The 12,703-nt window shown below is 40.0% G+C and overlaps 3 protein-coding genes across 7 annotated transcripts; all 3 read left to right on the plus strand.

Annotated features, from left to right (window-relative positions):
* Positions 1-998: 998 nt before the first annotated feature.
* LOC107719031 (RNA polymerase II subunit A C-terminal domain phosphatase SSU72-like) lies at positions 999-6,692 on the plus strand. Its single transcript, XM_016526322.1, is given in 6 exon segments — positions 999-1,038; positions 1,072-1,171; positions 2,188-2,331; positions 4,829-4,902; positions 4,905-5,047; positions 6,084-6,692. Coding segments are annotated over 5 exon segments (543 nt in total). The 5' UTR covers positions 999-1,038; positions 1,072-1,091; the 3' UTR covers positions 6,186-6,692.
* A 1,190-nt stretch (positions 6,693-7,882) lies between these two features.
* On the plus strand, positions 7,883-10,602 carry tmem240b (transmembrane protein 240b). 5 transcript variants are annotated; one of them, XM_016526323.1, is made up of 5 exons: positions 7,883-8,210; positions 8,243-8,273; positions 8,439-8,545; positions 9,657-9,859; positions 10,339-10,602. In XM_016526323.1, exons 1-5 carry the CDS (start codon positions 8,200-8,202, stop codon positions 10,506-10,508), a joined length of 522 nt encoding a protein of 173 aa, XP_016381809.1. In that variant the 5' UTR covers positions 7,883-8,199; the 3' UTR covers positions 10,509-10,602. The 5 variants fall into 5 exon arrangements, with proteins under 5 accessions (XP_016381809.1, XP_016381810.1, XP_016381812.1 ...); XM_016526326.1 differs by having other exon boundaries at positions 7,884-8,210; positions 8,423-8,545; XM_016526324.1 differs by having other exon boundaries at positions 7,883-8,273.
* Positions 10,603-11,225: 623 nt separating this feature from the next.
* necap2 (NECAP endocytosis associated 2) lies at positions 11,226-12,415 on the plus strand. The gene is made up of 3 exons (XM_016526331.1): positions 11,226-11,395; positions 11,470-11,557; positions 11,630-12,415. The coding sequence occupies exons 1-3, from the start codon at positions 11,293-11,295 to the stop codon at positions 11,667-11,669; spliced, it is 231 nt and encodes a 76-aa protein (XP_016381817.1). The 5' UTR covers positions 11,226-11,292; the 3' UTR covers positions 11,670-12,415.
* Positions 12,416-12,703: the final 288 nt, after the last annotated feature.

Here is a 12,703-nt window from a genome sequence, read left to right on the forward strand (position 1 = left end):
GCATCCCTATTTCCTATAGGATGTTGCGCATGCGCGACTGAACGAATCACTCCGCGAGACGACTCGTTCTTCCCGAGTCACATTAAAGATTCGTTCAAGAAAGACCCAACACTAGAACTCACGTGCGCACTACAACTCAGGATCAGAAACTAGAAAAGTAGGCATTATTCTGAAAGAGTAGTGTGCTGCTTTGTCACATGACCTCATCATGTTGCACGCAAGAGGCATCCAGTTCTTAGAAAAGACTGTTTGCATGTTTTAGCGCAATTTAAAATGTTGGCAATCAAATAATGAGTCGAGTAAGACTGTCCAGTTCATTCGTCACAGGTCGAGTCAGAGGCATTGCATTGTGGGATACAGTACACCGCAGAGATAGTAGGAATAATATGACATAGCCAGACACACAAACACGCTTTTTTCCTGTGTTTATGTGCATTTTCATCTATAGTCTCGTTTAATAATCCCATTCACCAAAAAACTGTGCACTCATTGATATTTAAACTGATAGCTATATAAATATTTGTTTTAGAAATGCAAAATAACTGCATATGATGACTTTGTGTAAGGTAAAATGATTCGAGGGATGCTGTAGTTTTGTACTCCAATGTTCTGTGTGTCAAACCCAATAATTTACAGTATGCCTTATCTTTACACGACTCTTCTAATTCTGAGTTAGTGATATTCACCAAAATAAGGACCCAGTGACTGGCTGAACAGTCTTTTGAATACTGTGCTTTTTTCCCTCTGTAATACAAACCTTTTGTGTCAATAAACGAGGGTGAATTTAATAAACTGGCTTGTTTAGTTTTATTATTTTTGTTGTCTTAAAAGAAACTGATAAACAGATTGTGCTCTCTAAAGGAAGGATGTACGTGATGTGTTATTCGTCATTCTGATTCGCGGGGTATGCTGAGGCCTCCGCGGAAGCTCCGCCCACTGCCCCTCCCCCCATTGTGACGCGTCACTGACAGCTGCGCAGCGCAGCCGCCATTTTCTTCCCCTCCGCGGATCCGAGTAGAAGCGTTGAACCGAGCTCTCGTGCCGAACCGAGCTCTCAAACCCGCTGCACTCTGACCGGGCTTTAGATAGCGATGCCGGCCCATCCGCTGCGTGTCGCGGTCGTGTGCTCCAGCAACCAGAACCGCAGCATGGAAGCGCACAACATCCTGAGGTAACGACGAGAAAGAACGAGCCGAAACCGAGCCGAACTCGAGCCCGACACCGCCGCGCGGGCTGTCCGCCGCCTCGCCGTTGTTTTTCCTTCGTTCCGCATCCGCAGCGTTCGATCGGTGTCCAGATGGTCCAAACGCGGATCGGAATCGAACCGGGACAGTCAGATCACGAGAACCGAACCGAGCCGGAGTCATTTAGAGAAAACGATTTTATGCTTTTTTTACGGAAAAAAACAAACAAACACTGAAGCTGATGGAGATCGCCTAAAAGCTTGAGCTGAAAAATAGAGAAAGTTCTGGAATAAAATAGTCAGGCTCAGACTTAGATTTAATTTTATAATACAGAGGTAATGATGGTTATAGAAACGTACTGCAGTACCACGGTACTGAATCATTAGCATATTAGTTTACTATGGTATTCACATGGTACTTCATATAATACTAGTACATACCAAAATTATGGAACCTCTTTGTAAGCCAAATAAAATGAGTAGAAGTGATATAGTAAAAAATGTAGACTTTAGTCAGGGAAGCGCCATATTACATTTTTGACCGGGATGAAAACGAGGCTGTGAGGGACTGAAGTACGTGCGTTCAGTGGACTGGACTGATGAAACATCTTTATAAAGTCGTGAGATGATAATTACGCAATCACAGCCCTGACATACATCACAGAGACGTCTGTAAGACGTGTTGTTTAGAGTGTTTGCTCATCTGCTATACGTCTACAGGACGCTTCCTATCAGATGTCTTTCAGATGTTTATGATGTAAAACTGACTTCTTAGAGACGTCTATCAGATGTTTGTACACAGCAGATGACACGATCTTTTTAAACGGCACGTTTGTCCCTCACAGCCTCGTTTTCATCCGTTCGTTACCGACTAAGGTCTGCGTATCTAGGTCAGGTAAGTCGCCGCAGGTCGAGAGGGATTTCTCTTCACGTCTGTTCTGTCCTCATGTGTTTGCCGTTCTGATGTCTTGTGGATTCTCACCGTCTCTCTGTTATTCCCACAGCAAGCGAGGGTTTGATGTGCGTTCCTTCGGCACGGGAACCCACGTGAAACTCCCAGGACCCGCTCCGGACAAACCCAACATTTACGACTTCAAAACCACTTACGAGCAGATGTACAACGACCTGGTCCGTAAAGACAAGGAGCTGTATCCCTAGCATACACGCAGAAATACACCGGCTAGAGCCCCAGAATCAAATGAGGCCCCTGATTAATGAACACTGAGCAAACGCAGAAGCTCTCTGAGAAAGGAAGGTTCTTTATTGGCATCGATGGTTCCATGAAGAACCTTGAACATCCACAGAAAATCTTTTGTACGAAAGGTTCTTTAGATTTTGAAAAGAATGGTAATTGGTTACTTTAAGAATGCTTCATCGAAAGGTTCTTTGAGGAACCCAAAATGGTTGTTTTACGGCCAAACCATTTTTGAAACCTTTATTTTTAAGTGTGGTAGGAACCGCAACATAACGCATGGTTTAAATCGCAGGGGGTTCAACATGAGCCTCGCTGTTTTAGTGAAGATTATGGTTGCAAAACGGTGGAAAATTTCCAGTAAATTTTGGAAATATTCCAGGGATTTTTGGAAAGTAAATGAATTTTCCACCCCTTTGCAACCCTACTGAAGATACGCAACTGCAGCGACCCGTCTTTTCTCTTCTGAACTCTATGGAGTGTGTTCCTCACATTAAAGGGATAGTTCACCCAAATATGATGGTTCTGACATTATCTACTCTCCTCGTGTCGTTCCAAACCTGTGTTCGTTCTCCTGTGGAACACGACGGAAGATACTTCCCGGTGACCTTCAGAATATCTGCTGTTGTGTTTCACCGGCGAAAGAAAGCCAGGTTTGGAACGAGTAAATAACGACAGATTTATAAGTCACCTGATGACACTGATCTGCTGCATTTATTGTGCAAGAAGAAAAAAGCCTAAATTCATTGGCAAAGAGACAAGCATGGGCAGTGTGTGCGGAGGTTTATTATGCGGTTGTCCAGACTCTGATTCATTGAGTTCACAGATTGATTCCTCTAATGCGTCACACACGACTCATTCATCAGACCTGCGGGATTCCCATTAGCCACAGCATTTAACCCATTCATGTGACGTCAGGTGTGGGTAAACTCATTCATACATCGCCCGTTCGACCAGATCAAACCATAAGCATTTGTATAAAGTAGGCTTTCGATGGCAAACCCGTCACCTGTAGGAAGCATGGCACGAAGGGTTTAGCTTTAGTGTGTCAGAAGAGGTTCAGTTTCTCTCAGCTCTCCAGAGGATCAGATGCAGAATAAGTGAGGACCCTTGTGGTTTATTTTAAGGCGTTTTTAAGTCAAGCATCACTAGTGCTAGTGCTCATTTTAGAGTACTGATGATTGAATCCGTTAGCATTAGCGCTTGTGCTCCGGACATGATTCCTCGGATCACGCGTCTCACAGATTGTGTTTTGTACAGGTGTGTTTAGTCGTATTGGCTTATTTTGACCAGGAGAGTCATATCTTTTTCTTGAGAATGCTAGGTAATGTTCTCACGTCGCACTAGAACTGACTGGCTTTGCTCACTCCGGGTATAAAAACCTCTCAAAAGAGTTGTCGCACTTTCTTGGGGATTTCTTTCCCACTTTGTTACTCCTGTGTTCTCCTTCAAAAATGATCGGCGTACGTAATTATGCTGTATCATCACCAAATCTTTGATTCAATCAGATTAGTTAGCACAAGTTTTATGGGGTTTGTTGGAGCTGATTGATCATAGGCCTTGAGTGAAAAGTATTATTTGTGGATAATTTTGTCGATATTCAGACCGAAACCGAGGTTTGAGCTCCGATCAGTGAGGCCTACGATCAGTCCGCTCTAAAAAGAAACACAAAACCTGTGCTGATTGAAAGAAAACAAGCTGACGGAAAGATTGAAGATCTGGTGATAATACAGCATGATGAAAGATTAACGAGCGGTTTTTAAAAGGCCACTCTTTTTGATCAGGAACGGCAATTACATACACTTACATTCAAGATATCCAGTCGATGAAAACCAGTCCTAACGTCTGACGCGGTGTTGCTTCTCAAGTACATTTGTCTTGTTTTAAAGATTTTTTAGATATTTCTAACAAGACAAAAACCTTTTGCTTTTAGTGAAAAAAATAGATTTTCATGTTAACTTTGTTAAATTTAATAAACCATACTTGCAAAAAGAAGCATAAAACCGTGGATTTGCAGTGATATGACAGGAAGGCAATGAAAAATCAACACTCGTGTTCAAATCTGAAGCTTTTGATGGATAAAATCCCTCCTAAACAACCGTACCGCGTCTGATTTACAGGAGGCTTTAGAGCAGCAGTGCAAAGAAAATCAGAAACTGTTTTTTGTTAGTTAGATGTTCGCTGGTTTATTTATACTGCTGATGATGAATGATGATGAATGTTTACATATTGCCCAGACTCCTCAGTGTTTAATTCACTGAATTAATTCAGTTGATCCTAGTGAGTATAGTTAGTAATGTTAGGACATCAGAAGTGACTTCCAGAGGCTGACCAATAGATGGCGCTAGTGTGCGTGTTTCCAGTGTTTTAACCCTTTGTAGACACACAGTTTGATGTGTTCTGGAGTGTTTGGGCCTTTGGTCTGTTTTGTCTTCCTTGACCGCTCTGCTCAGATACACACAGAACGGGATCTTGCACATGTTAGACCGCAACAAGCGCATTAAGACGCGGCCCGAGCGCTTCCAGAGCTAGTAACCCGTGTGTATCTTTCAGACCTGAACTCTCGCGAGCAGGAGACCTTTCAGCCCGTGCACGTCATCAACGTGGACATCCAGGACAACCACGAGGAGGCCACGCTGGGGGCCTTCCTCATCTGCGAGCTCTGCCAGTGTGTGAGTACAGACCCCAACACCTGGAGTTACTCATACCAGTTTAATAAAATCATTCTGGACGAATTCATTGTGCTCATGTTTCATGCATTTCCCCCCCAACAGTTTACAGTTGTTTAATGCAGGCTCATAAAACCAGATTGTTGCACTGATTGCGCAAGTTCCTCTAAGAATGGTTCGATGATTTTACATGAAATCAGGGTTATTATAGTTAACTACACTTCAAAAAAAATATATAAAACCATAAAAAATTGTTACTTTAAATAATATAAACCTAACCTTAAATGAAATAAAATTGGTTTATATTTTGGTTATATATATAGTTTTTAACTTCTTTTATATCAGCTAGTTGCCAAAGAAACATTTCTCATTTTCAAAAACAAAAAACTATACCAACACATAAATATATATATATATAGTATTATAAACAAATATATAAAAATTACAAAATTACATAAGGTTTACATAATATTGTAATTTTAATGTTTTTTTTGTTTGTTTTTTTAAAATATGCTTAGTTTTTAATTTAAAAATTTCAATCTTTTGATTTTATTTATAATTAATTAAAATTAAAAAAAAATTTCTACAATTTTCAGTGTTTCATATCTTAAAAATAAAAAAATAAAACAAAATATTGAAAAAAAAAAAAACATACTATATCAGTGATACTAAAATAACATAAATGATAAAATAAACGTGCGGAACTTGTCGTTAAAACCGTTCTGATGCTACTTTACACAAAAATGGTTTTATCAACAATTTACACATTTTATGTTTGTTTGTCACACCGTTCTTACGTAATTTTTATAGCACAAAATGTATGTAAGAATGCTTTTATGAGTAATAAAAGAGCCCCACTCCAATAACTATTCTTAGATATTCACATTGAATGTATTACTTTACATAAAGGTTTTAGAACATTTTACATCCGTGTGTTTCCTGAGCATTAATGAATCCCTTCTTGTGTAAATGATCATCTTACATAAAAGTGGCATTTAGCATCAGACGTGTTTTTGACGAGTGCTTCGCTGTGTCTCAGATTCAGCACACGGACGACATGGAGAACGAGATGGACGAGCTGCTGCAGGAGTTCGAGGAGAAGAGCCACCGGCCGTTCCTGCACACCGTCTGCTTCTACTGACCGCCGTTGCCATGGCAGCAGCGCACCGACGCGACGCGAGCTGCTCGGGACTGTAACCCTGCCGCGACGCGAGTCCTGAGGTTCTGGTTTTGATGAGCTTTCGAATGCTGATTCCTGCTGTAACTGCAACTGAGGAACATTCAGAGAGACGAAACGGTTCTAGAGTACAACGCCAGAGCCTGGTTTGAGCGTTTAGGACCCGCGGCGAAGCGCTACAGGGTTCTGCTGCAGCTGGACGCGGACTTTATCTGATCACGTGCTTCAAAAGGGGGGTTATTTCGATGATGCAATGTTTCATGACTCTTGGTTTTCTCATGAATTTATTTGGGATTTGATACCCGTTGGGCATATTTTGTGTTGTTTTGTTTTTCTTTAATTTTGTAAATGAAAATAGGATTCTGTAACTGTACATGAAGCAGCCCGGAGTGCCTGAGATTATTCTTGTGTATATATTGCGCTATAAATAAATGAATAAAGCGTTGATGAATCTCAGGGGATGCGTTTTTCCTTATTAAACGACACGGTGGTGTCAAATTTACTCTAAAGATCCCCTTACGAATATTAACCATGGTTTTACTCCAAATAAATAAATAAAAAACATGCACTTAAACCATGGTAACCACAAATTAACCATGGTATTTGTAGTGAAACTGGTTATATCAATACACCAAAAAAAAAAAACATGGTTACTATACTTTTACTGTAGTAGTAAAACCATGGTTAATTTTCGTAAGGGGAATATATGATAAATACCCGTTCAAACGAGAACGGTAATGTTTGGATAATCTTAATAGCGAGCTGTTACCATAACAATGACATTGTTGGAATATTCAGGACGATTTTTCCAAGTGATGAACGATAAATCACTGACAGCCAATCAGAATCCATCCTGCTTTAAAGCGCGCGAACATTAATGCGGAACGTTATCGTGCGTTGGTGTGAACACTCATTACAGTTATCTCTATAATAATGTAAACGGCACTTTAAACCAATAGCGGCGTCCAGTATTATAGCGAAATGTCGTTGGAAACAGAACGATTTTGTTTCCAGCTGATGAACGTTTATTTTACGAATACCTTTATTTGACCCTCTAACTCTAACACTTTATATTCTATTATAATTCTACTTTATATTTATCTTTTTCATTTTTTTGTTCTTTATTAAAAAAAAAAAAAACTACAACAAAAAACAAACACTAGTTTTCTATTTTTTCTATTCTACCTACTTGTTTTTCTTTGTTTGTGTGTGTGTGTATATGTGTGTGTGTGTGTATAATATGTATGTATGTATATATATATACACACCTTGCTACGTGTACTGTGTTAGGCTAACCGAGACTTGTCATTTGCACTTACATATTGTTGCTCTTTTGTTAGTTTTGACTGCTTCTATTGTCCTCATTTGTAAGTCGCTTTGGATAAAAGCGTCTGCTAAATGACTAAATGTAAATGTAATGTAAATGAACGATAGAAATGCTGGCAACCAATCAGAATCCACCCAAATTAAAGCGACACGACCAAAAAAAAACTGCCGCGCGCTTAGAATAACCGCTATTTAGTTATAATTATCGTTTTTGGTGTGAACGAGTCTGAACTGTCCAAAAACCGTTGTAGCACAATGTTACATTAAAAAACGAAAAGAAAAGGCAAACGCGCGCCAGCCGCGATGTAGGCTAAAGCATGGTGTTACCGTGGTAACGTTACTTCTGTAGGTGTGCCGCGTGCGTCTGATATTCCAGATGAGCGTGACGCAGCAGCTCCTCATTAAGCTAATGCACTGATCTGAGATCTGATACAGTCAACCTCCAGCAGCGCGTCAGATCACTTACAGATCCGATCTGGACGCGGAAACAAACACCTGCTGAAAGCGAGCGAGGCGTTCGACGCACAGACGTGATGTAGAAACGCGCCGCGGAGGAACATCGAGCCGCAGGTGAGACATCTGATGCTCCGCCGATGATGAAGATGATGAAGGGTTGCGCTGATCTGCGGACTGTGGCGAAGACGCGGCTGTAATGATGGCGGTGTGTGTGGCTCGCGGACTGTGAGGAAGATGATGTTTGTGGTGTCTGGAGCGGTTCTGGTGCTGGTAAGAAGATCTGTGTGAGCATCTGCTGAGGAATTACGTAGCTCTCACACTGACCGCAGCTCAACTTTATTGATAATTGTGTGGTTTTCTGTGGACCAGCATATGTTGAAATGCAGTTTTAAACGCTGATCGCTGGGAAATGGCAGTAGTTTTGGTGTTTTCCAGGCCATCGTGTGTATGTCCGACATGAATGCGCTGCTGGACCGATTTCACAACTTCATCCTGCCGCGCATGCGCGGACCGGAGCGCGTGTGTCACTGCACCTGCGGCAGGTAAGGCGCGCTTTTATTCCTATTGGCTCATCCTGAAAAACACGACCGGAAATAGGCTACAATGTATCATTTAAATTCCGAATGCTATATAGCGATAAATTCGCTATTTCCTGTAACCGCACAGATGTTAACTAGTTAAGGAAAGAACCACACACAACTTATTTGCGACGCGATTATCGGTGTATGTGCGAGACTTCCGCTTCATTAGCCGCTATTCGTAAACATTACATTATTCGTAAATAAGTAGAAGAATAACAAAGTGCAGTAACAATCCAATGTGTTTATAATAAAATAATATGATAATATACTGTAGCCTATACTAGTTTGCGATTATCAAGCAGCGGTTGTTTTGTTTTTGTACCGCGGAAATAACTGGAAACGAATGCAAAATAATAATACAAAAATTAATTAAAATTCTGTCCACAATATATGTAAAATATAGGCCTATGCTAAATATATTTTTTTATATTCCGCCTTCATATACGAAAATATTTCAAAATGTATTATAAAATATTATTAAATATATTCATAATACAGCCTAGATTTAGATGTGTGATGCGCTATAGACAAAACATAATATATTAAAATAAATATTTCCAAATGTGACACGTGAATGTAATTTCTTATATATGGACGGCAAAATCTATTTTTAGATGCTTTTTAAAAATATATATTTCTATTTTAAATTATGTTTTTAAAGATTTACATAATATGTATTGATAGAAAATATATTTACCTAAATATATATTTTAGCAAATGTGTTTTTTTGTATGTTTTTGAGGGTTAAATATATGTTTAAATTTGTATACAATTTATTTTATATAAAAAATATTTTATATTTACAGTTGTATATATATTTTATATTTAAAATTATATATAAATTATATATTTAAATGTTTTTAAATTATTATTCTTGCATTAAAAATAAGGCGTGTAGGGCTTTTTTTGTTTGTTTTTGTGAAAAGAGTGACTCCCACACAGCCGCGAGTCTTTCTCCGGAGGAAAGGCCTGCAGGAATCTCCACTGACCTCAACAAAACTCTGCTCACATTAGTCAAAGATCTCATTCTCACCGCTGGTGGTTTAATGAGATGTTGTTGTCGCTGCCGCAGGCACCATGTGGAGTACGTGATCCCGTACGAGGGCTCGGTCTCGGCGAGCTCCGTGGGTTCCTCCGCCGGGAGCAGCGTGAGCAAGCAGGAGCTGGACCTGGTGCTGGGTCTCCTGATGGGCTTCTGCATCAGCTGGATCCTGCTGTGGCTGGATGGAGCTCTTCACTGCGCACTGCGCTTATGGAGGTCCAGCAGACACTACGGTGAGATGAAGCACCATCGTGAGGAACCGTCTCAGATGCTTTAGACCTAACCCTCAGAACGCATTCGGGCCTGTTTTCAACCAGGAGAGATACGTTCAAAATTCTAAAAAAATTAAAAAGCATAGTGTTTAGTAAGAGAGTGAACCTGTGCAGATGCTTTAAGACCCTCAAAACACACATAATTTATCATTTTTTTTTATTTTGATTCTTTAGTATTATTTTTTAAGGGAAATAACCAATTAAAATGACCCGGGTATGTATGGAGCACCATTGGTGTCAAAAATACTTTTGTTAAATGATCTAGTATGAAGTTATATTAGTGTCAAAAACGTGTAAAATATATGCAGCCTTTTCCTCATATCTCGCACACTTTTTTGGACTGAATTTTGTTGATGAACATAAACTCTTGTATCAAACAGCCGTTCTTCAGGAATGTGAAACAGGGCTGAGGAGCTGACTGTATTATGGTGCTGTTTCAGGTGCGGACGGCGATGTGTGGCGCTCGTGGCGCTGGGTGTCGCGCGTGTGTAGCCTGCGAGAGCTGCGCAGACGCCTGCAGACGCGCCAGACGGAGGACGGCGGGAATAACGTGGTGCATGTCAAACAGAAGCTCTTCCACAACGGCCACCCGAGCCCCCGGCGCCTCTGACAGACTCTCTTCTGCTCGCTGTGTGGTTTCACTGGTGTCCTGAGTGTTCGTTTTGTAGGGTCTACACGTCACCGGGGGGGGGGTTGCATTTTTTAGACCATCGACATGAAAAACGGATCACTTTTTTTTTTTTACTAAAAGTGAAAGTTTATGCAAGTAATATGAGTTTATTTTGTTTAAAAAATTTTCAGAGTAATATATATGTTGTTTTGATAGAAATAAATATGTAGGTTTTATAAATTCGAGCTTAGAGAGTTATAAATTCAAAGGAATTTAATTAAATTTATTAATTCTCATGAGGTTAATACTGGTAATTCTCACATTATATGATCTTATAAATTCCATACAATGATATATTCATATCAAATTTCTAATCAATATAAAAAATAAATAAATAAATAATATATATATATATATATAAGCTTGCCTTGTAAATGATCAGATTTCCATTTTTGTCTTAAAAAAAATAACTGTTTATTTAACCCCAAATTTACATTTATGTATTTTAAATTTAGCTATATCTTCATGTATATATATATATATAACATTTTGTTGAAAAGATGGGCATGATGTGAACTTTAATAAATGTGCAGGAATTTGACCAAAGATGTTTCTGCGATTATTTGCACAAGATAAATCAATATCACAGTTAAATGTCTTTACAACAAAGTACGTAATTGCTAGTTAATGTTTATAAATTAGATTTAACAGGTGTTGACTTCTGTCTCTCTCTCAGAACATTAAGAAGAAAGACTCGGGCGGCGCAGCGGCAAAGTCTCGTCCGATGGGCGGCTCTTTGCTTCCTCCTCCACCTGGAGTCAAATCCTCCGCTCTGGTTCCTCCGCCCGCAGCGCAGCAGACGACACCCGACGCTCCGCCCAGCCCAGGTGAGAGCGACACGTCTGCGCATTTATCAGTCCCATCAGTGGGTGTGGCTAATACGAAGCTCCTCCCCTTTCAGGGATGATACTGGAGTTTGGAGACCCCGCCCCCGCCATGACTCCGCCCTCTCAGGACCTGTGGGGTGATTTCACGGCTGCAGGCTCCGGGTCAGTATGAAGATCAAACGGTTCGTCTGTCCGTCCGTCTACAGGCGTCTCACTCTCTGATGTGTTCGACAGGTCCGCTCAGGACTCGCGGTCGGGATGGGTGCAGTTCTAGCGAACCAACGACACACGGACGCTGTTTTCTATGCAATCACACGCAGCTGCACGGCTGATATCTGCTGCATTCCAGCTGGTGTTGACTTTCAAACATGTTTCTCATTAGTTATTCGCACACGTGCGATAAATGTCGTCAGTATCGTCTCTCGTTTAACTTTAAAGCTGAATGTGTCATGATAATGACTGTTTTCGAACAGGTTTCCTGAACACTCGCCCCATTCCGCCCCAAACTCACAGCATTGGTCGAGGCAGGAGTTAACAGAATCAAACAATAGAGAGTTAGTGTTTACAGGAAGTTCATGAAGTGACTTCCTCATAGTGACTCGCCATCAGGCTGCATTTCAACACTCAAACGAATGACACACTTCAGCTTTAAGGCATCAGCTTGAATGTCGGTAAGGTTTTTTTTAGTTTCTTCTAACGTCTTGAGTTCCGCCTGTGTTTTATCTGTGCGTCATGTGACCTGTCTGACTCAAACTGCTATTTCCACTCGGATCAGGATTTGAAGAGCTGGTTTTATACGTGTTTATAAGCAGATGATTTTTCACACTATATATTTTGGACTAACCCCAGACTTTATTCGCTTTATTTTTCCAGGTGATTACAGATTTATTCTTGATATTGTCAGTAATTAAAGTCTTAATCTTTCCTTCAAGTGCCTTTATGAAACACCTGTAGAATGTACAAATGATGGTTTATATATATGAATAAACCATTTCCTTTAATAAAGTGTCAGCTTTACAGTTTTTTTGCAGTAATACTGATTCATTCAATTTAATGATTCAATTTAAGGCACTAAATGTGACACGACCTCCACTTGTTGATGTCCTCAGGTAAGAATCATTCACGTGTTTGTTTTCTTTTAAGGGTTGAGTTAGCCTGAAGTTAATATAATTAACTGTATAAAACTATAATAGTATTTGATATGTATGAAAGCTCGTTAATTGCGACTTTTTACCTCACGATTCTTTTCTCACAATTCTGAGTTTATAATCACAATTTTCAGAACTGCGAGATAAAAACTTATTACTT

Source organism: Sinocyclocheilus rhinocerous, unplaced genomic scaffold (genome assembly GCF_001515625.1).
Source record: "Sinocyclocheilus rhinocerous isolate Xijiao unplaced genomic scaffold, SAMN03320098_v1.1 scaffold2648, whole genome shotgun sequence".
Lineage (NCBI taxonomy): Eukaryota > Metazoa > Chordata > Actinopteri > Cypriniformes > Cyprinidae > Sinocyclocheilus > Sinocyclocheilus rhinocerous.